This window comes from Eubalaena glacialis, chromosome 2, assembly GCF_028564815.1.
Source record: "Eubalaena glacialis isolate mEubGla1 chromosome 2, mEubGla1.1.hap2.+ XY, whole genome shotgun sequence".
NCBI lineage: Eukaryota > Metazoa > Chordata > Mammalia > Artiodactyla > Balaenidae > Eubalaena > Eubalaena glacialis.
This window is the reverse complement of record NC_083717.1, coordinates 29,496,177-29,520,500: the sequence shown is the minus strand read 5'-3', so window position 1 is coordinate 29,520,500 and position 24,324 is coordinate 29,496,177. Positions and strand designations below refer to the sequence as shown.

Here is a 24,324-nt window from a genome sequence, read left to right as displayed (position 1 = left end):
GGGATGGTGGTCCAGGCGGGAGGTGCGGGGTCCCCTTGGCCGGCTGGGCAGAGGCTCCAGCAGCAGGGGAAGCTGGTCTGCGCTGCGGGTGAGAAGGCTTGGAGGTCACATGACCTCCCAAAGCTGTTTAAGAAAGTCCAGCTGCTGAACCCGCCTTCAGTGTGACGTGGTTTGAGCTGGTGGTGGGGGCAGGGAGGACAGATGTGACCCCATGGGAGGACGTGCTCTTTCTGCAGAGACGTTCCCGCCACTGAGAACCGCGGGCTTCCAGGAAACCACCTGGCTCTGCCGTGCGATTTACAGTGTCCTGAGCGGTGGATGCTGCTCAGTGGTTTCAACTCTTGGACTCATGGCACAGGGGAAATAGAGAAGACAGTTATGGTACAGACAGAGTATAAATGTCATTGGTGATGACAGTATAAAAATACGTTCATCGTGCAGAGAAGTCGGCTAGGAAAGACGAGGGTAACTGACGGCCGCCATCCCTAATTTACAGAACAGGAAGTGAAGATGCACCATCCAAACTCGGCAGGGTGAGTATACACTCAAAACAAAGGTTTAAGTGTATACTATAGATACAATAACGAAAAATTAAAAAGTATCTAATTTTAATAGTGCAAATCGATATTTAGAATAGAAAATCTAGAAATATAGAACCAGTATAGTATTCAGAGTCACAAGAACAAAAATTAAAAATGATTAAAATGTCTGCTCCTGACTTTGCTTGGGGCCAAGGGTAGGGTGGAGATATGGCTTTTTATTCGTAAGTTCTCTGCTGTTTGAGTTTTTACCAATGGCTGCAGTATTTTCATAAAGTAAAAACTGTTCTGTTCATAAGTATGTATTTTTGCTATCATATTTCTCAGAACGGCTACAAAATGGTCTTAGCCTCATTCATGAGAAGGACCTTACATGAGCTACTTGATGTGGATGAACTGGCTTCCCACCTAAAAATGAAGGGGGCAACGAATCATGTTTTATTTCAAGATAAGTTTAATTTTATAACATTGTGATATATATTATAAAAACTAGAATAAGACACATCACCCCCTCTTAGAGTTTCTTAGGCATTTGCTTGAATAACTGAACAAGAATTAAGATTAAATTGCCCATCAATTTTAAGTAAGTGAATATTTGAAAATATTTCTATTAGTAATTTTGCACAATCTTCCCTAATCTCTTTTTAATCAACATGTTTATTAAATCTTCTCTTTATAACAGGAAAGTAAATTTCAGCAATTTATCCTTCCATGTTCATAAATTACTAATTGCTGTAGGTTTACCTTGTAAAGTCTCACTTTCACATAATACATTTAGTTCCTTTAGATAATAAATTGCCTGCACGTAAAACAGTGTATTATTGGCCACTTTTAAGTATCGTTTCCCCACCAGTCTTTGTAAAACATCACTGCTTTCCAAGGGAAGTCTGAGAGTAGCTTTCCAGATTTTCTGGAATTGAATTTCCCAGAAAAGTGGAAAGATGTTGGACAATCACAGCTACAGAGCTGGGAAATATTGAAAAACTACTCACTAATCCTACTGACGTATGCGTTTGGGGTTGGAGTACATTGCACAACAAAGAAGAAATGTTGGTTGGTGCCTTTGCCCCCTCCCTTCCCCCATCCTTCCTTCTCTCCTTCCCATTGATCACTCAGCCCAAGCTAATTTAAACTATGTTATCCTGGAATCCGTGCAGAGAAATGCGTGTGACACTCCAAATCTTAAAATTTGCCAAAGTTTGTGGCTGTGATCCTCCAGCTCTGCACGTAACTTCTTTTCACATCAGATCTAAACTCTAAGAGTCAGGAAGGCAGCGCTGGATCTGTTTTGTTCTCTGCTGTTTGCCCAGAAGCCAGGAGGGCCTGCGGCCGAGGCAAATGCCCAGTCATAATCTACGGAGGACACGGACCTGGCACGTCTCTCTAAGTGCTGTATGTACACGAGCACACTTAACCTTCCAACGACCCCCAGGTAGGTTTGACCATCACCCCCTTTTAAAGGTGGGGAACCGAGTCCCAAAGAGGCCGGCTGGCCCGGTCACAGCACTAGTCACAGGAGTTGCTGGGTTCAACCCTGGGTGCCACCCCACTGCGTCCTGGATACCATGTCCCCAGAGGGGGCCGTGTCTGTCCTCTGAACCCATTACGCGTGCAGAGTGGAGCCCGCGTCCGGTTAGTGGCTGCCGTGGCTGCGTGGATGGAGCGCCGCCTCCAGCAGTCGTGGTCTGGACTGAGGGGGCTCTTAGCCCTCAATTTGGGACATTTCTTATTCTACAAAGGGGCAGGTGTTACCGAACGCGAGTGGATCGGGCGGGATGCCTGCCACCAAATTCAACAGTATCATTGATGGAACAGAATTGCCTTTGACTTAGAACATTATAGAGTAATTTTTACATTTCAAAGTTTTTCATGTACTTTATCCTAGGCACCAAGTTACACTGTGAGGAGGCATTTTTATTTCCATTTTACTAAGATGCCCAAAGTGGAAAGGTTAAGTCATATGTCCTGACCCCAGTGGCCTTGCACTTGACACTGCAGGAGCCCCCGGGTGTCCAGAATGAGGGGAAAAACGGGCCAGTCGTCTGGCTGTTAGTCGACTTCTAACATCCATATTTTTGGACATCAGGTAGATGGTCTTTTTCAAGTCTTAGACTTGGTCTACACTGGCAGAGAAAGTGTGTGTCTTTGAAACCTAACTAGCCCAAAAGTCAATTATTTTTTTTCAATAATCATTCTCTGGTAGGTCATTACCAGTTTGCCCCAAACTTTGGAACTAGTTACAGTTGAATTCAAATAACCAGCTAGCTAGTTATTATTAGTAGGTTAGTAGTGAGGTGTTTTCACCAAAAGTGACAGCTTAAAATTAAGCATCACTTTCTCCCAACCTGGCTTGTAAGAGCGGCCACGACCTTGATGGTTGGATGGACTGTTTCCTGCCCGTTCTGTCATCCTGAGAAGGGGACTCCATCAGTGAGCAGTTAGGGGTGGGGGCAGGAAGGAGTGCGTTCAGTCCTCTGTGTGTGTGGAGGCGGCTTTGGGGCGGCTGGTCATCTACTTTGTCACTGAGTCTCGGTCCTATCTCTGCTTTTCTTTCCGTGTCTTCGTGGGGAAGAGAGTCCTGGTTCCCAAGCTCAAGCCCATGCTAGGCTACACTCCTTCCTGGTGGGTGAGGTGCCCGAGGGGAAAGCAAGAGGCATTACCTTGGGTCATGACGATCCCGGCCAGCGCCTTGTGGCGGGCGTGCGCTGACGCCAGGCCCATGGCCAGCTCGTGGAACTTCTGCGTGACCAGCTGGGACACCGTGTCGGCGAATTCCTGCAAGACACAAGCAGCAAGCCTCTGTGACGGCTGCGCCGCTGCCATGTCCTCCCTCCTCCGAGCTGCGACCCCATGGGCGTCTGAGGTCCCCCTGCCCTGAGGCGCCCTGCCACCCAGGCACTGTGATCCCCCAGGCCTCGGGACATCAAATCTGCGGCCTCGATTCTGAGACTCAGCCCCCGGCGTGGGCCCTGGGCACAAGCGCCTGAGCCTATGCAGAACCTTCGGGTGGGGGGACCGTCCCCTACATCCCTCCCCGCCTTGCAGAGGCTTCCTGCGGGGGGTTTGCACACACACATCGAGCAATCGGTTCCCACTTTCTTCTCCGTGTCACAGAACGAATTCTAAACTCCCCCCGTGTCCAGGGACCACTCCCCACAGCTCCTCCACAGCCTGCTCCTTTCAAGTTTCTGCACACGTGCATGTGTACAAACACACACACACATACACACACGTGCATGTACATGATACACACGTGCACATACACATACACACAGAGAGACCCATGCACATGGCACACATACCCATGCACACCTGTGTGTACATGCATACACATATGCACACATACAGACATCGCAGCCACACACGGGCACACACATGTCACACACACACACACACACACACACACAAAGATATATGGGACGTGTGCACGCACACAAACACCAAGGTGATGTAATCCCGGTTGTTGAGTTTTCTGAAATGACCCGTGTTTCTACAACAGCGGCACATGGGAGACTTGTAGGCCTGTGTTCCCCAGAGAGTGAGGCTGTCGACTCCCGCCTTCCTCCTGGTCCCGCGGCTGAAGCACCTGCAGTGGCCCCATCACCACTTTTCAGTCGACTTTCACAGGCTTGGAGTCGGAGACCCCGGTGTGCATCCACGTGGGCCTGGTTTCACATCCTCTGACCTCGCACGGGGGTTGGGGGGCGGGGGGCAGGGGCCCCATCCAGGTGGAGGATCGGGCCGCTTCTGCCGGTGTGAGCATGGGACCCATCTCCCCCACCCGCCGTTCCCCCTGGCAGGGTGGTCCAGCATCCGCGGGCTGCGCCGCGGGGCGCCTCCGTCTTTCGCTCTGGAATCGGGTTCTGGCGGCTTCATGTCGCCTCCCGTCCCCAGGAGTCGAGGGCAGAGCTGGTGCCCTTTCCTCCTCCAGTAACTTTCCAGGCACTTCCCCCGCACCTTCAATGGTCCTTTCCCTTCTTTTTAAAATGAACTTTCTGGACGTGCAAGAGGTGATGAGACCAACATGACAGAGGAGACATCTCATCCCTCTGCGTCCATTGCACGGGGCCCTGTGGGGCCTCAGAACAGGACGCCCCAAACCACTGAACAATGACATAAATTACACAAAAACCGGTTTCACGCGGAAACCCGGAGGCCAGCGTGCTTCACTCAGGGACGCAGAGCAGACCCGGTGCTGGCACCACCTTCTCGCTGCCCCCGCTTCAGCCTGCAGGGGGGTTGCAGGCTCACCCTTCTCACTACTGAAGCCACGTCTCTGCCAGGATGTGGCAGGGATGGCAGGGATGGATGTCAACCCAGCAGCCTTGACTCAGACCCGCCTCTCGAAGCCCCACTCCCTGCTTCTGGGGAAGTGGCTCTCTCTCCTGTGGAGGTTCAGCGGGACCAGCCCGTCTACAGGGGGTCGGGGCTGAGCACTGGTAGTGAGGAGACGCGTTACCAGGCGGCTTCATCCTGGGTGCCTGGCGCCCTGGTGGAGCCATTCCAGGAAAAGTTGAAGCAGAACAAATCAGAGCTTGTTCCTGACTCTCGCGGTTACACGGATGAAGGGTGCCTCCCCTCCCTCCGCCTGGCGAGGCGGGTGGGGCAGCGGACGGAGGTGGGTTGGGTTGTCCAGTCTCTCCAGGGGTGATGAGGACCTCTGCTAGTGGACATGACCTCGGACCCAGCAAATCTCCCGTGAAAGGGCTGCACCCCCAAGGGGTGCCCGGGGATGGGGGGCTGCCCCACCGGCCGGTCAGGCCCCTGGCCTGTCCCAGCAGGCCTGACCCTGGGGTTGGGCTCCTGGCCTGCATCTAGTCCATTGTGCCCCGTCTCTTAAAACCGTCCTCGGCTGAGGACACTGCTTTCCATCACCACAGCCCTCGGCGCGGAGCTGGTCCTAGAACCCCGTGCAGCGTCTGTTTGGGGCTTTGTCTGTATCTTGTGCTTCCCCAGCAGCTCCATGTTTTTAATGACGGAGCCCCAACTCCACGCACATTCGAGGTAGGGGTGTGGCTTGTACGCATCTCACACTTTCTTCGTCCTGCCGTGGAGGTGCGGTCCTGCGTGTGTCAGTGATGACGCACATCTCGGATGGATGACTGTCTGCACCCACAACTTTTTCAGGGATGGCAGAACACACACACTGGCTGGTGGGAGGGTAGACATTTCAGGAAAAAATTAGTGATGTTTCTTCACCCGTCGTTCTGGTATTTTCTGACTCTAACATGCTGTCTCAGTCGGCTGAGCTGCCGTCACCAGCACCACTGGCCCCGCACCCTCGAGGGCTTCCCTGGTGCCCCACCCGGGCCCAGGTTAAGGGGACCATGGCTGGGTGCCAGAGCTGCCCGCCTCCACCTCTGAACCACCCATGCTCCATCAAGACCTTTTTTTTTAAACATCTCTTCCCCTTTAATCCTTTTTTCTTTATCCTTTTTTTTATGGGTCTTGACATTTATGTTAAGCATGTTTCTCAGTTAACATTTTATAAAGGTGAATTGAAAAAGAAAAAAGCGAAGATTTCTTTAACTTTTCTTACTTTGGGTGAAGGACAATCTAATTAAGATGTAGAGGGGTATTTAGCTGGTTAAAATTTATCTCTGGTATTTAACCAGTATTACTTCCTAGGACTGCTTTGAAAAGTCTTGCTTACAGTTTTGCCAGGGGGAATTTTATGGAATGTTTATATATTGAACTATGACCCTTAGCTTTTCTGGGTTTAAAAGTCAAAGGAAGAGAATCACGAATAACCATCTCCATCGGAAAAAGAGCATCTCCTCTATTACAGGGACCCAAGTTGTCTCTTTACAGACCTTCTGGAGTCTTTGGGAAATGAACAGTTTTTGGTTTTGGAAAAGGCTGGAGAAATGCAGTCTGCGAGCTTTTCTGCTCCGAGGCCCCCTTTCCCCCAACAAAGCCCGCCCCTCTCCTGCCTCTCCCCGGCACCCCATCTGCTGCACCACAGCTATTTTCAGTGATTGGCTTTAATTAAATGATGTACATGATTACAGCTGTATGTAGTTCTTCATAGTTGGATTTGTGTATGTAAGTGACGTTGTCATTGATTACATGGGGTGTTAGAAGCCAGGTAGAAACTTCGAATTCACGTAGGGAGACGCAAACTTACCGTCTAATTTAACAGTAGGAATTTTTTATGTTTTAATCACTTGGGATTTAATATATACAGTCAACTTTGGTTACTGCGAACCCAACTAATCAAACCCTGAGATAATTTGATTTTTCCCCACCTGGCACTTGGTTTATGATAGAAGCAGCTAAATGCTCAAAAGCAAGCTTGCATCGAGAATTATTTTTATAAATTCAAATTCCAGGACACGTCTGTGGGCTGTGTGGAGTTCCTTCAGTCTCCTAGGGTGGAGACGTGCGTCCCAACTAACAGCAAACTACTTAAAGCATATTTTTTGAGCGCCCGGGCCGAGCGGTCCTGCATCACTGCTTTCTGGTCTAATCCATCCTGGGTGGGAGAGGAGGGATCCTACAGAGATCCCACGTCTGGCTTAGGTCAGCCCTTGGGCACAAGCACAGTGAGAATCATGGTGGTGAAGCCCCCCCTGGAAACCTCAGGGTGGGTGGTCTGCCCATCAGGACGGTGGACAGGGGAGGGCCCTGGTGGGGCCTGGGTGGGGCAGGAGAGGCTGGACCTGTTGAGAAGCCAGCTTTGTTATATCGAAAGCCCTACGCAGAAAGTCTCTAAAGATGCACTCCAAAAGTCCCGAATAATGAGCTGAAGTGTCATTTGCAACATAAATTCTTTGTTAAATATGAAAAAGAGAGACATCCAGTTGTACTCATTACTGCTGGTGATTTAGCGATTTAGAAAATACCTCTGAAGGTCCCCTGGTAGCAGGAGAGCATTACTGTGTCTTCCACAAGTTGGTCACGGCCTCTCCGAGCACTTAAGTGGCAGAGAAGTGTGATCCCCTGAAGGCCCCTCCCCCTGGAGGCCTCAGGACCCCACCCCAGCTTTTCTCAGGGCAGGAACAGATTGGGTGGATGGGACTGGGGGCCGTAGAATCTGCAGTGCTGCCCCAAGTCCCTGCAGGGGCCCGCTGAGCCTTGGTCTGAAATCCGTCGATGCTGTTCATGCAGAGATTGGCACAGGCTGGACATTTGGACCAGAAATGATCAGAGGAGACAGAATCCGGCTTCTGGTTAAATCATGGTGATAATCAGGTGCTTCTGCTTCCAAAGGTTAAGTGGGGAAGTTGTCCCCGCATTTAATGAGCGGTGTGTTACTGTACTTAACAAAAACAGGAACGCGAGGCTACCTAGGCTCCTGCGTGTTGTGGTCTGCGCGCTGCCTGTCGGCCCAATTACCACGGCAAATTAACAGCATTATTTAAATAGGAAAACAAACTTTAAATAGGAACACCAAAAGACTCAAACTCTACTCATTTCCAACACTAATATTTTGAAAGGCTTAAGTAAATAAAATGTGTTCAGATTTGCAGTAGCAGTCCTCAGGGTAAAATTGACATTCAGCCAAAGTGGTGAGGATATTAAAATCGATAGATTATGAGGGAGAGAGCCGTCAGTAAATATTTTCCTGTTGAAATCCCATCTTTGGGTTTATACTGCTGAAATATCAGAAAGGTTAGATTTGCATATGGACGGGGCCAGGCAGGACCTGGGACACCCTGTGCCCTTCCTGTCCGCCTTGTCTGCAGCACACGATGGTGGGCGGGCGCCCTGGAGGTGGGCGTGCCAGGGGCCTAGGGAGTGGGGCCATGTGCCCCCGCTGTTGGGACTCATCCTCCATAACTTGTGCTCCTTCTTGGCCATCCACGCGGCCAGAACCGGGAAGGCAGGAGAAACGCTGGCAGGATGGTCATCCGGCCACCGGACAGCGGTCCACAGCTCAGAGGGATCCCGGTGCATAGGAGAGGATCTTCCCCAGCCTCCATCTCAATACTCCTTCATGTGTCCGGGGAAAAGCCCATCTCCAGGTCTGGGTAATGACTCCTGTTTGTTGACAATGTCAATAAAGCCTCAATCAATTTCAAAGTCAGGGACAGGTGAACACATGTCCCACTAAATAACTCAGGTTACCTGACTACTCAATTATTCTATATCTCAAATTACTGAGAGGCCAATAACAAATTTGAAGGAAGGCATGAAAGGTGGAAGCCCTTTATCCCCCCTTCCATGGCATCGTGGGAAAAGCTCTGAACTTGGCATCAGAGGACAGGCTTGAGTTCCTTCACACCCTCTCTGAATTGTTCAACCACCACAGGGCAGTTAGCATCTCTGAGCCCTCGGTCTCCTTTCTGTAGAAGAGGCACTGTAAGAATTACCTGTAAAGTCCATGATCCTGAATCTCAGCGGGGAGACCCGGGCCTGCAGCATCCGCCTAGAACACTTCTGGATGACGTTTTCTTTCCAACGTTGCCAGAAGCAGTTGCTCCACGGGCACCAGGGGCTGCGTGGAAGCGGAAGTACATGGAGGCTGGAGGACCCCTCTTCAGGGTTGGCCCCCGCCTGGCGTGGGCAACAGGGAGGTAACTGCATGACACTGCCCCTCAGTGTCCTGTGGCTGTTCCCAGCTCGGGTGTTTCAGTGGGACAGCCCCGAGCCTAGGAGGTGTCACATCCTGGCAGACAGTGTTTTCCAAAGATGGCTGCGCCCTTGTCTCCCACGCTGCTGGCTCTTCTCACCAGTGATCTCCACCTGCCACCTGCCTCCTATCCAGTAGGCTGCGCGTCCTCTTCTCGGAGACGTCTCACCCGCAGAGTGAGAGGGACGGTGGCCCGTGAACGCACGCATCTGTGTCTGGGTCCTGGATGTGACCTTTCGGGACGCAGCTGGGCATAGCTCCGTGGAGAGGCCGCGGGTGAGCTTCCCCGGGAGGGTCCTCGGCCCGCAGTGACCCGTGGAGCACAGCCCAAATGACAGCGCAAGAGCGAGACGCATGATGGTGTGGTTTTGAGCTGTTGGGTTTGGTGTGGTTTGTGACACAACGACAGCGCCTAAAGCAGATGTGGCGAAGGTGCTGCTAGACCGTGATGGGCAGTTTGGCAGACGGCTTGGATCAGGCCACTCCTGGCGTTGCTACCTAACAGCAGCCTGACTTTGCGAACATTATTTGGCCTGGACGTTCTCACCTCTCCAACAGGAATAGTGCCTGGGTCATGGGATTTTTATGGGGTGAAACGAGAGCCCAGAAGTAGATGCTGAAAATAGTACCTGGTACTGAAAACTCAGTGTCGAATCCGCCAGCGTTAAGTGTTTTGTTATTATCATCCAAACTGTGCGGACACAGTGCTTCCGGGAGACGGTACAGAGATACCTCTCCGCACTCCTCTGCACTTCTCTGCACCACTGTCTGCTCAGCATGAAGCTGTTTAAAGGACACGTTTGATGCCATCAGGCAATGTTGAGCGGTGTCTGTTGAGACAACCGTTCCCGAAACACTTCTCGTGTGCCGAGTGGCTTCCCTGGGCCATCCCTCCCCGCCCGCCTGGCCAACCCTGAGCCCGCGGTGCACCATCTGCTGGGCACGCTTTCAAAGAACCCGGATCACAGGTGAACAATGAGGAACTGGGAAAGCTGTGTGTTGACTTAACCGAAACCCCTGGGCATGGATGCTGTGTGTATTTTGGATCCAAGTCCAATCTTAAAGAGAAATCACATACACGTCAATGTTTCATGCAGTCATTTTTTAGTGAAATCACGACAATTTTGGGTGAGGAGTTGCTCACCAGTTAAATTATTTGCTTGCCCTTTTTTTTTTTTTTTTAAAGAAGCCATCTGTGCTTGACTTTTTTTTTTTTAATTATTATTTATTTATTTATTCATTTTTGGCTGTGTTGGGTCTTCGTTTCTGTGCGAGGGCTCTCTCCAGTTGCGGCAAGCGGGGGCCACTCTTCATCGCGGTGCGCAGGCCTCTCACCATCGCGGCCTCCCTTGCTGTGGAGCACAGGCTCCAGACGCGCAGGCTCAGCAGCTGTGGCTCACGGGCCCAGCCGCTCCGCGGCATGTGGGATCCTCCCAGACCAGGGCTCGAACCCGTGTCCCCTGCATCGGCAGGCAGACTCTCAACCACTGCGCCACCAGGGAAGCCCCTGCTTGCCCTTTTATCAGCTTTAAATTTGTTATTATTGTTTAATCTGGAAGACAGTCTCTTTTTTTTTTTTAATTAATTTATTTATCTTTGGTTGTGTTGGGTCTTCGTTTCTGTGCGAGGGCTTTCTCTAGTTGCGGCAAGTGGGGGCCACTCTTCATCGTGGTGCGCGGGCCTCTCACTGTCGTGGCCTCTCTTGTTGCGGAGCACAGGCTCCAGACGCACGGGCTCAGTAGTTGTGGCTCACGGGCCTAGTTGCTCCGCGGCATGTGGGATCTTCCCAGACCAGGGCTTGAACCCGTGTCCCCTGCATTGGCAGGCAGATTCTCAACCACTGCGCCACCAGGGAAGCCCTGGAAGACAGTCTCTTTAGTGACAATGCATTTGAACATTAATGTTTGGAGTCAGGTTGACCCACACTGCAGGCTACCTGGCTTGTCCACTCATTTTTCTGACTTCAGTCCACCCTGATTTCATTCTCGGGCCACAGTGTTCTGTGGTTGGTCACTGATGAACATCATGCTCATGACCCTGACACCCGAGGACCAGAGCCCCGTCTCTGTCATCCTGGCAACGGCAATGTCCCTCCCCCACAACATATATCCCAGTCAAAGTGTGCGTTTGCCTTTGGGGCCTCTGGAGCACTCCCCCACCCCAGGTAAGCTGGAACAGGATTGGGAAGGGGGTCTGTAGGAGCTGTTGCCATGGAAACCTCGCTGTATCTAGAAAAGCCGGGGGAGAGGCCGAGTGGAGGCTGTTTCTCAAGCATTTCTATTCTTATTTCGTCTCTGAACCTGTCCCCTGGGGGAAACAATCAATCAAAATTTATTGAGCAAGACACTAGTGAAATCCAGAGACTAATCAGACAGGGTCCTCTGTATAGAGAAGCCCGTGACATGACGTCTGTCCGGGGCTGGGAGCTCGCCAGGTGCTGAGTGCCTGGGGCAGCCTGTCCCCTTAATCCAAGGGTCCCCAGCCCCCAGGCCGCGGACCGGTACTGGTCTGCCGCCTGTTAGGAGCCGGGCCGCACAGCAGCAGGTGAGCGGCAGGCGAGCGAGCGAAGCTTCATCTGCCGCCCCCCCATCGCTCCCCATCGCTCACATTACTGCCTGAACCATCCCCCCGCACCCCATCTGTGGAAAAATTGTCTGCCACGAAACCCGTCCCTGGTGCCAAAAACTCTGGGGACCAGTGCCTTAATCCACATCATCATCCCAGAGGTGGTCACTGTTGCTACCTGTTCACAGACCAACAAGCTGAGGTGGAAGAAGTAGATGTCCCTGCAAGTCTGGTTGGACCCCGCGCAGGTGGGAACCACTGTCCTGCCTGGAGAGGGCTGCTGGGTGGGGCGGTGAAACGCTGCCCCTTACACCAGTCTGGGTTTCCTGACTTCCTCAAGTCATGAAGTGACCTCGGTTATTGGAGACAGAGGACTTCCTGGAGGAGGCAGGAGGCCCCTCCCAGTAGGAGAGCTGCTCAGGGGTGTCTGTGGGTCCACAGGGCCTGTCGCGGATGCTCTGAATCAGACTTCCGGGCAGCACAGCCGGAGCGCAGATGCTTCTAACACACAGCACATTTGACAACATGTGACAAAGATGCTGTCCCTGAACAAATCGTGCAGGGTCCCTGAGCTGGTTTCAGCCAGGCCTGTCTTTTCAGCCACCACCGCCCACCACCCCGTCCCTCTCTGCTTGGTCCAGTTTTAGTGGGGGTCCTGCTGGGTCGGCTTAGCCAGACCCCTCTGACCTGCTGTTCCCTCCTAGTGGTTTTCCGTCCGCTGCCCCACCCGGCCCTGGGCTGCAGTCCCACCAGCCACGCCGTGATCTGAGCTGGGCTCCATGCCTCCCTGCAAGGCCATCGCAGGGGTCTTTACCTGCCGCCACAGTCCTCCCCATGAATAAAGTGTTCCTTTTGGTGCTTTAACAGTGACACTGAATATTTCTTTCCTTAACATTGTCTAAAAACTGGAAAGGATCAGAAACAGCAATGGGGGAGCGTGGGGAGGGGCAGGAAGCCAGATGTGGGTGCGGACGGTGGAGCTGGGACAGGCCAGGCGATGGTGACAGGCAGGCCAGTCACTCTGCCTGCACCTCCTGGGGCCAGAAAACTGGACAGACGGACACCTCCGTGCGAGAGTGCTGAGCTGAATGTGTGTGGTGGGACTTCAGCGCTTGCTGTCATCCCTGGTCTGTGGTCCCCACGCGGCCCCTACACAGCCGGCTGGCCTCCCCTTGCTGGGCTCCAGGTTGGGCCCCCTTCTCTCTCTGTCCCTTTGGTCTACACAGGCCTCACGCCACCCGGGGCTCCTGTGAGACTCCCACCCAATTCAGCCCTCAGAGGAAGCCCCCTGCCCTCCCTCCTGCCCCTGGACACACAGAAACCCGCCGAATGAATCTTGGAGCAGAACAGCGAGGTTCCCTCCACTCTTGTCTCCCCGCCCCCACCGCGGGGGGGGGGCGGTGTCTAAGCTACAGGTTTCTTGGTGAAACGGAGAATCCTTTGTCTGTGGACAAGAGGCCCCTCAATACCTATGATGGATTCACAAAGACGGGTAGGGAGCTGGTCATACTCATAAACTCCAATTTTATCAACATGAAGGCATTTAAAATCTTGTACTGTTGGCATTTAAAAATTCTACATGATTAGTTACATTAAAGAAACAGGGGAGGGACTAAGACTCCACGCTCCCAATGCAGGGGGCCCGGGGTCGATCGTTGGTCAGGGAATAGATCCCACATGCGGCAACTAAAGATCCCGCATGCCTCAACAAAGATCCCTCATGCCGCAACTAAGACCTGGCGCAGCCAAATAAATAAATAGATAGATAGATAAATAGATATTTTTAAAAAAAAGGAAACAGGGGAAATGAAGAAAAGAGGTTTTTTGGATAATTTTTTTTTCCCGTAAGTTGTTATGGAAAATACCGAATGAACCTTTTTGGCCAACCCAATACTGTTGCGGGAAACGGGACTCGTGAAACAGCCCCAGGGCCAGCAGGCCGCCAAGTGTAGACTGTGGGTGAATTAGCCGGCTGTCGGCCGTCGTCAGGCTCTCAGGCTCCTCCCTCAGAGAGTGAGTGCAGGGCCAAAGGGCTCAGGGTCGCTGGGTCACTAGGAGCAGTGCAGGTGGGAAGGAGGGGAACCCAGCAGCTACTGCTGACCTGGGGGGGGGGTCCCCTCCCTTGGGAACCAGGTGCCAGAGGGACCAGCACCTCAGGGAAGAGGTGACCCCGGCTGGGAGAGGTAAACCGACTTCCCACAGGTGACCCAGCAGTGGGAACCAGCAGTGGCAGGGTTAGGATTCACATCCAGATGTTTCAATTGTAGCTCCAATGTTTGGGCTCCTGACTACAATGTCAAAAGTGACTTCCAAGGGCTTTTTCATAATCGAGGATTTCAAAAAAGCCCAAGATAAAGATCCCATGTTCATTAACTTGAATAACTGAGAATTGAAGTTTGTGTGCACAGATACCTGTGTATCTACACATCGATTAAGTAAATTTGTAGTTATTCACAATTACCCAAATTGTTAGACACCCACAAATTTGTTTAAACATATTAATAGCAGTTACTGCTTTAACAATTAACTTCAAGTTGGAATACAATAAAAATGTAGAAAATGAACTAAAACTGCATTGGAAATGTGATATATCTTTTTGTTGAACTGGTGCTTTCTGATGTACTCAGGGAGATATTTTGCATCTGGGTTTAATTAGAATCTTTAAATTCTCATTAGTGCACTAACACGAGGATGCTCACAGATGAGGGCCTCTGTTTGGGGTTGATTCATGCCTGTTTGAGTTCATCTGGATTTAAAAAGATGTAAACAAGAAGAATCATTTCAGCACATCAAGAGAGAAAGACTCTCAATAGGTAACGTAGTTGTTCCTCAAAGGAAGTAATATTTACTTTCTTAGCTTTTGTTAAATTCAAGAACAGTTGTTTAGCTATTGCCTGAATAATAAGGGATGCTAACACCTGTTTTGCAAAATTATCAGTGACATCAATGTCATACTTCAAACATAAAGGACGAACTCTCAGCCCCCTTTGTCTCATGACTTTGGCCCCAATCTGCTTTCTTTACCCTGAAAAGAGTTTCCACAGAGGTGAAATAAAGTAGGTTAAAATTGCTAAATAGTTCCAAACAGTGCATCTGCAGCGCTGACTAAAGCTGCGGCCAGGCCATTGCTGTGCGTTTCTTCAAGCTCATGGAGACCTGAGACCAGAGATCTGCCACCGCTCATTTCCTGTACGTGACAAATGGGAGAGAGATGCTCGGAAGGTGCCTGTTCTCTAAGCTGAACTTCCACAGTCAAGAAAGTCATTGCCCCCATGCCTTGGACTCAGCACTGCTGTGCACACACCTGGGACCTGGACCTGGTGCTTCTCGCTACTGGAACCAGTGCCAGACCAATGGTCACCACACATGCCACCCAACTGGTACGCTGTGCCACCAGCAAGTGAAGGTCTTTTCCCGTTGAAGCCAGTCCTTAAAGTCTGGAAGGGGAGAATGTTCAAATGCATAGATATCAATGCAAGGCTACAAGGAACATGAAAATCATGGAAACATGATACCACCGAAGTACATTTCCAGTAAACAACCCTAAAGCATTGGCGATCTATGAATTTCCTGACAAAGAATTCAAAACAATTGTTTTTAAAGAAGCTCAGTGATAGACAACTCAACAAAATCAGGAAAGCAATTCATGAACAAAATGTGGAGCTTAACAAAGAGACAGAAATCATAAAATAAAACCAAACAAATTCTGGAGCTGAAGAATACAATGACTGTGATGAAAAAAAAAAAACAATAGAGAGCTTTGCCAGCAGACTTGATTGAGCGAAGGAAGAATCTGTGAACTCAAAGACAAGTCACTTGAAATTATCCAGTCAGAGGAGAAAAATAAAGAATAAAGAAGAGTGGGATTTATGGGACACTGTTAAAGGAACGATGGATGCATTATGGGAGTCCGGAAGAAGCAGAGAAAGAAAAAGAGGCAGAAAGCTTATTTAAGTAAATAATGATAAAAAAGCTCCCTAAATCTGGGGAAGGAAATAGTCACACAGACTCAAGAAGCAAAGGATCTCAAGTAGGTTAAGCACGAAGAGGTCTACATCAGGACACATTGTAATTATATTGCAGAAGTCAAAGACAGAGACTTTTGAAAGCAGCCAGGGAAAAGTGACTCATCACATATATGGGAACACCTATAAGGTTACCAGTGGATTTCTCAGCAGAAAGCTCACAAGCCAGCAGAGATATATTCAAAGTACTGAAAGAAAGAAAAAGGCCAATCTTTAAAAATGAAGATGAGAGAATGTCTTTCCCAGACAAACAAAAACTGAGGGAGTGCATCGCCTCTAGGCCTGCCTTACAAAAATGCTTAGGAGTTATTCATACATGCACGCACACACGCATGCACACACACACACACACTGGAATACTGCTCAACTTTTAAGAAGGAGGAGATCCTGCCATTTGTGACAACGTGGATGAACCTGGAGGGCACTATGCTGAGTGAGATAAGCAGACACAGAAAGACAAACTCGGCCGGATCTCACTTACATGTGGAATGTACAATAGAAGCAGCAGGTGACATTGCAAACTTGTTTAGAACAAACATGACATGGAGATGGCTCCTTTGGGTGGGTGTATTCTGAGGGAAGCACAAGATAACACTTTGGAGTGAACGGCAGATAGGTTCTTATTAGATTTACGTGGGGAGGTGAAAGGGGTTGAGGGGGAACAGCCTAGATGACCAAGGAGCTGGTCTGTTTGGGGGACGAGAAGCCGAGCTGTTCAGGCAGAGCCTCCCGAGCCCTAGCCTGGATGGCACAGTTTCCCACGGCTGGTGTTGGGGTCTGCCCACCTCCAGGGAAAGCACTTGTGAGCTGTCTAGAATCTATTCGGTGGTTCTGCCGCATCCTTTTCTGTTACAGATGCGGAGTCTGAGTCCACAGGGGCGTTTGCTGCAGTCCACCCTGACTTCCCCTGGGACCGGCTCAACCCCACTCAGCGGCCGTGGGTCCCAGGCGCTATACTGACTTTAACTTTGTCTGCATCAGGGTTGTCCAGTCGGTCTAGGTGTGGGGGACTGTGGGGGTGACCCTCCCTGTGCAGTTGCTTTAAGGCTATCAGCTCGTCTGCCTCGGGACAAGCCTCTGGGTCGGTGGGTGTCCACCAGGTGCCTCGTCGCCGTTCTCTCCCCAGGGAGGCGTGAGACAGAGCTGGCAGGACGCTCGCTTGGGCCAAAGGCACCTGGACTCTGAAAGGAATCGGACTTACACCCCCACTGAGGGCCTCTTATGTGCAGTGAAAGGGGAGTTTGTCTTCACGTCCCCGGCTTCCTCACGCAGGATGAATGTCCCTCAGAATCGGGAGGAAGGATAAAGTGTCCTTGTTGTAGACGAGGTCCGGGCCCTCCAGGCTTCCTCTGAGCAGAGCAGACGTCCGGTAGCTGCTCTGGGGACAAAGGGCCCAGGGTCCCCAGAGGCCTGGCGGGCGTCTCAGGAGGGTGGCTGAGCTGTCAGGGTCTCAGGGTGGGGGCCAGGGGGAGAGACTGCATGACGATCAGTGTCTGCCTTGGTCTGGCCTGGCCGCCGAGCTGCTTGGCCACCAGGCAGGTGTCCAGGCCCCGCAGGGCATCCGGCTGCACTTGCAGTTGGCCTTCCTGACACTTAGCCACTTAGCCTGGCCTTTGCCTTGCTCCCCTGGGCACAGACCGGCCACCCCAGGGCCCTCGGGGTCAGGAGCTGCTCCGATGGTGGCTTCCGACCTTGTCCACCTGCACCTTCCTGCTGGGCGCCACTTAGGCCCCAAGGGGACCCTTGCTTAGGGACGATCAGCTGACATGGGGAGGCCCTGAGTGAGGGTCACGCCCCTCACTGGGATGCAGAGCTGGTGAGAGGGGACACCGGCCCAGCTGCAGGAAAGGCTCATGTGGGGCGAGGAGGGCCGGGTGACGACGTGCTGGACCAGCACCCCACCGTTCTCTGCAGGAAGCGGGACCCGCAGCAGCAAGTCAGTCCCACGTCGTCCTGGCCGGATGTGACGTGTCCTTCCTCTCCTGTCATCACCCCTTTGGCCTCGGCGCCCTGCGGGGTCCTGGGTCCTGTCCACAGGCCTCCTTGTTGGCGCCACCATCCTTGGGACACTTTGCCGGGTCGGGGTGCTGAGCCCAGAGCACGGGGTCCAAACTGCGCCCCAAACCTTGGCCACACTCCGCTCTCCCGTCCATACCCGCTGCCCGTCCTGAGATTCCTAACCTGTCCCAGAGGGAATTTCAACTAAACTAAGAGAACCTTGTGCACCAGGGCCCGCACTTTTAGTTCCCACACTGCCTGGGTACAGAGCAGACAAATGTCAAAGAAAAACGTTTAGAAAGAAATGGAAAACATTACATAAGTTACTTTTTCAACAACCATCACTTTACCGTGAAGCCTATTTATCCCCCTGATTAGACAAAGTGCTTTGCTCTGAGGCCGGGCTGTGGTCCTTCTCTGTGAAGACCTCTGAAATCATAACATACTTAGAAACCCAGCAGTTTTCTCTCTTTTTCCTGATACGAGGAAGTGGGTGTTTGTTGGTGCTGCGTTGTGCCAGGCGTGGAAGAAGCCTCTGCTCGTCTTGAATGGGTGGTGGCAAAGCCTCATGGGATTGGTGGCTGCACTGCAGAGTGAAACGCGGTCACTGCCCCTGGACATTGTGCACCTGGGGGGAGGCAACCCAGGTCCTCTGCCTGAGGTCTCGGCCACAGCTACCCTGGGGTGTGAGCCCACTCACAGCAAGTCTGCTACCTGAGGGCCCAGATAAAGGACTGAGAGACCGAGGTGTGCACCAGGGCCATAGCCTATTCTCCAAGATAAGGGTCCTTGTTAAGAGGATGATTCTGACACGAGGACCCATCCTGGATTTTCTTCAATAACTTGTGGGGAGAAAAAAACCCAAAGCCTTTTGGGAGCAGGTATGTTGCTAAGAAACCAATATTCTTTGACTGAAAATTTGAACCTTTTTAAAAAAGTCTGTGTCACACCCAGAGAGAGAGAGAGAGACAGAGACAGAGACAGAGAATGAGAGAGAGATTTCAAAGCTGCCTTACTTTTCGAGGGGTCGGTTTTATTCTCTTCCCCTCTGTCTTTCTTCTTGTGCACATTTAAAGAACTGTTAATAGGTTTTGGAGAGCAATCTTGCCTTTGTTGTGAGCATCTCGGATTTCCCCTTTGCATTTTAAGGGCACTCCTTGGGAAGGCTTGGAAATGCCAGACAGACTATTATGCCAATGGAAGTCTGTCCAGTTTCTGATAAAACCAGAACTAATTTATTTTTTGTTTATCCTCCACTGCATTTGACAAAGCTTCCTCTGGAGATGTGTATCTTCATTCTCCGTTCCTTTGGTTTGTCATCTTTTTGTGCTTTGTTTTGCAACTGACAAGGGAAAAAAATCTGACACCAACCTTGGAAGATGGTAATGCATTCAAGATTTTGTTTTCCTCTCAGATCTGATAAAAGTCTTGCCTAAAACCATGTCCAACCTTTTCAGCAGGAAGTCCAGATGGCTTTGCAGCCTGGATAACAGACTGCAGTCACTGACGCTTTGCAGAGTGTCAGCAGGGCAATGTCTTTCTTGAAACATAAATGCAAAACAAAAGACAGCATCTGTGCTCCAGGCAGGGCTGGGGGCAGAGGGGCTGGCGGTTGTCTGGGAAGGGAAGAGCAAACAAAGGACAGATCTTAGACCTTCTCAGAAGACAGTCTCCTGCGAAGGAGAACTCCATCAGGTGGGACGGGGAGTGAGGGGGGAGACGGCTGAAATCGGCTACAGATGGCCCAAAAAATGGATGATTTGAGATGAGGAAGAGCTGAACTTTCCTCCCACTGCAGGTGAGTTGTCGCTGATAGGATCAGCTGAGTGTGTCTGCCGCGTCCCTGCACCCGTGTTCCTGCAGTGTCTGCTGCGGGAGATCTCATTTCCGACGTCCACTGGAGGCTGCCGTGCTGACATTTATCATCAGCGTGAGTGTGGGGCTGGAGGCCCAGGAAGAACAGAGATGGCCCAGGCGCTGCGGGAGGGCCGGCTTCCCCATTTCCCACTCGTTAGCAGAGCCAGTGACGCTTCCTTCTTGTCCTCTGCTGGCCACAGCCGGCAGATTGTGGGTGGATGACATCGTTTGCAAACTTAGTTGATGAGGCCTTTGCCTCTGGAGAGATGCGCTGTAGGGTTGACTTCTATTTTGCAGCTGGAGAAACGGCCCCAAAGAAGGCGGCCAACTCCTAAGTGACTTTCCCTCGATGCCAGGCCCAGGGGTGCCTTTTCCTACAGTATCTCCAGCAGCCTTCCTCCTTTACACTAATGTCTCGCTACCCCATCCAGCAGCGATACCATGGAGTAAAGCTTCCTTGCCTTCTTCTTTTCTCACTCCCAATTTCGAAGCTTTGTGAAGGCTCCGATGGCATCCAGCCAGCCCATATCCTGCCCTCTGTCGGGTGTTTCCTCTACCACGGCCAGCCCTAATTAGCTTCACCCGATCGACCGACGTGTGTGCACCCTGGTGTTAAGCGGTGGGTCTCCTCCTTGTCTGCATATTATGTTCTCCTGGGGAGATTTAAAAACATTCCAGGGCAAGGCCCCAGCCTGCACGACTATAATGGGTGAGGGCGGGACGGGCGGCCCGTAATGTAATACGGAATGTAAATAGCTCACGTTCGCTTCTAGTGGAAGCACTTTGAATGTCTTCATTGTGTGTGTCCATCTCCTTTCAGCTGTTTACACCTCAGTGTCCCAGGAAGGCGAGCACAACGTCTTCCTGTTTGGGGTCACGTCTTAACGTGTAGGACGCAGCCCGGACACAGGGACGCCTGCCATGCTGACTGGCTGATTGCTGGGGGCCGGAGGCATGGATATGATCCAGGAGGGAGAAAAGTCAGAAGAATGAAAAACCAAGAAATGACCTTCAAGCATGTTACAAAGTCTTGAAAAGCCTATGAGGCAGTTTGGAGCAGGAAGCTAGGTGGGGATTGCGTGTCATTTGGACACCAGTCAAGGACGTTGAAATGAATTGGTTTGTACTTTTTGGCCTCTTAAAACAACTTAGGAAACGCTAAGATAAGGTTCTGTACTTTCATTAGAAGAAAGCAGGGACAGTGTGAGAGATCACAATGCAAATAGGAGACAGAAGAGGACCATGAACAGGGTGGACGCACTGGTCTGGGTTGTCAGGATGCTGGGTGCCTTTGCTTCTACACCTGCTAAGTACTTTGATGGGGCTGGTTCTGTCTCTAGAATTCTGGTTTATTCAGAGATCAGAAAGTATGTGAAGGGGCTCGTTAAGAATTTTTGATTTTTAGAGTTACCTGACTCTAAAATGTGGAACAGTGACAAATGGCTTCTTTTGTTATTTCAAAATATTCTTCAGAGGAATAATCTCTAGTGTCACCTGATATGGGAGAACTATAGCTTCTTTAAAACTTGGTTAATTCACAGACTTTAGTAGCAACACTGGCTTTATGTGTGGTGTATCAGTAAGTGCTCTCTGTGTAACAAAACATCCCCAAACTCAGTGGCTTAATCAATGAGCATTTATGGTTCACTCCAGTGACCGATGGAGGCTGGGCTCTGGGGGCCTGGTTTCCGCGAGCTCTGGGGTCAGGTCTGCTCCACACATGTCTTATCCTCCTTGGTGAGCAGCTGTCTGAGACACGTTCTCATCACAGGGATGGCAGATGGGCAAGAGTCTAGTCCAGCTGCTGAAACCAATTCAGGTCTCTGCTCATCAGGTCCCCAGAATCCCACTGACCTCATCAAGATACACGTATGAGACCTACATCAGCGGGCTGAGAAACCATTCTCCTTCCATGGAGGAGGGAGGAGAAAGTCAGTCCTCACTGACTTATAACCTGATCTGTCTCTACAGGCTTAGCTACTGCGGAGTGTGGAATAACATAAGGCCTTGGCAAGTTGAGCTAAACGTTTCCACCCATGGCTGGCTCTCTTCTGGGACAGACATTCATTAATTTAGACTTCTTGCAACACCGTTACCAGAGGAAAGATTCAAAAGGGTTCTGGCTACTGGTATCTCCTTAGTCTTTGTATATTTGGTGCCTTTCCAAACAGCCACCCAAATGGGACACCAACTGGGTGGGGAAGGGTTGAATGACAGGTCTAGTGAAGGAGGTCCTCTCATGGCCTTCTGGGGTACAGAGGGTCAGACCCGTGGTCAGATGGCGGGAGGGAGGTCAAGGCAGCTGTCCAAGTTTGCCTGGGATTTTCTGCTTTTAGCGTCTTTCCGTTCACGACGTATCTGATGATGTTGAAACTCCCTGGGTTACGTGGCTGGGTGGAGAGCAGGGCGCCTGACCACCTCTGTTTCAAGCTGAGAAGCAGAACTGGAGGAAATCATGGTGCCCGGATGGTTGGCTCCACTTGAATGGGACAGGTCCCCAGTGCTGATCCAGAACCACCTTAGCTGTCCTTTGGGTCTAACTTTTCAAGTCACCAGGGGTCTTCGGCCTCAGTTTTGTTTTTTCTAAGTGAAATCACAATCAGATGGGCTTTTCTGACTTTGACTAAATTCTGGGTAATGACTCTTTGGGATTCTTCAGAATGCCTGTTCCTCGCTAATCTCCCCAACGGGGTAAGTGATGGCTTTTCTCATTCTCATGACCCCGCCGCCTCCTTCATGGAGAAGCACTCTTATGAAGCATATGTTTCTAACTTCCCTTATTTTACATCAAAATTGCCTCTTTACCCCGCCCCCCTGCCCCCACCGTCAGAAAATCACTCGTCTCCTCGTCTCCTGTCCTCTGATTCCATCCTCTCCCATCTCTCCCACACGTAAATGATGCCCATCTTTCCTGACTTCAGTCTCTCTGGCATTTTGTCTGTCTGTGTATCTTTTGTGGTCATCTCTTGTTTTCCTCCGGCACAAAATACTTATCTAAACAAACTGTATAATGAATAGTGTCCCCTCCACAAATTTATGTCCACCCAGGACGCCAGGATGTAACCTTATTTGAAAACATGGTCTTTGCAGATGTAATTAGGTAAGGATCCAGAGATGAAATCATACTGGATTTAGAGAAAGCCCTAAATCCAAATCTTGGTGTCTTTACCACCGAAAGGACAGGGAGATTTGGACACTTATAAATGAATCCGAGTGGTCTCTGTGGATTGGCCCCCGGGCTGTTCTCTGCACCCCTGCAGGTGGACACCCATCAGCTCAAAAGCCAGCCAGAGCCGAACTCAAAATTTTATACATTTGAAACTTAGAAACAGCCCCAAACAAGCAGATTTAGAGACCGTCCGGTTTGCTTGAGCCATACAATCCCTCTGGGAGCTGTTACCCGTGGATAAGATGAGATGGGCCCTGACTCAGAGCCCCCCAGGCTGCTGAGAGACCCCCTCTCTGAGCCCCTTCCTGAGAGCTCCTTCGCTCTCCAAGCCGCCCCGGGCAGAAGTGCCGGGAGGGCCGTCCGTGCCTGCAGTCCCGTCAATGCTCTGCCCAGGGTACCCCGTGGGTGCGGCCACCACCCTGTGGCCACCTCTTCCCCGCCATCAGCCCGGGGTTCCCATGAACCTCTAACAGACGCAGACACAGGAGCAGATGGGAGGGCACGTGGGAGGCAGAGGCAGAGATGGGAGATGCCCCGGCCTGCCAGGAGCCCCAGGAGGACCAAGCCTGCGGCCCCGGTTCTCAGGTCTGTGCTACAATAAGCCACTAGGTGTGTGTTCATTGGTCACGGCCACCCTGGGAAGCTGACACGCAGACTCGACCTCTCTCCCCACGTGCTGGTTCCCTGGTTCCCCGCTGGGTCCAGAGCTGCGGGGTTGGGGATGCTGCTGCCCTACACTGGGACATGCAGACAGGGCACCTGTCCTGGGGGGGGTCCTTCCCCTGCCGCAGGTGTTAGAGGACTCTGGGGTTATTCTGAGTTGACTTGGGTGCCACCCAGCATCTGATCAACAGTCTGAACAGTGTGGAGACGAGGGCACTGACTCTATGTTCGAGTTTCAGCCCTCGCGGGCGTCCCCATCCCGGACTTGGAGCACAGCTGATGCACTACCATTTTCCACCCCCGGAGGAGCTGCAGTCAAGGACTCAGGCCCCGAGTTGGCCGGCTCGCTCCCGCATCTGCAATCCTCTCCCAGGCACCTCCGTCCAGCCTCCTTGCTGGGGGCCCTGGCCTGGGCGCCCTTCTCCACTCTGACTCGGGACATTTTCCCACTGGGCTCCCCCTGCTGCCTCCCCTGCCACTTGGTCCATCCCCCCACCTCCCGCCCTGCACTGCACGTGATCTGACTCTTGCCTGGAACACGGGGGGCCTGAGCCTCCTCCCTGCCCGTCCTGCACTGTTGGCAAGTGGCCTTTATCCCCAGGATCCCAGTGACACCTGACGACAGACCTAAGTGCCCTCCTGCCAGGCTGTGCCGCCGCAGGCTGACCATGCAGAGTGGCTGTTCCCGTCTCCCCAGCCACCTTGCCAGGTTCCTCTCGTCCTGTATGGAGGGATGATGCCTGTCCTGCTGGGTTTTTATTCTCTGTGCCTGCCAGGTGTTTAAAGAGGATTCTGCCCCATTTGGGTCTCTCAGAATTTTCATTTTTGTTCTCAGAAGAGTGGTGATATAATAGCATATACTAACCATAGCCTCTTCACTCATCTCTCTGCTTCTCATCTGACTCCCGAGCCCTCTTAGCTTTGCTGGAAGAT

General features: G+C 51.5%; 1 protein-coding gene across 1 annotated transcript in view; it reads right to left on the bottom strand.

Annotated features, from left to right (window-relative positions):
* The window catches only part of ADARB2 (adenosine deaminase RNA specific B2 (inactive)), a 374,800-nt gene that overhangs the window by 29,944 nt on the left and 320,532 nt on the right, over positions 1–24,324 (bottom strand). The window contains exon 4 of the mRNA XM_061181674.1: positions 3,200–3,314. Coding sequence (XP_061037657.1) covers positions 3,200–3,314 — 115 coding nt within the window. The remainder of the gene's footprint in view (positions 1–3,199; positions 3,315–24,324) is intronic.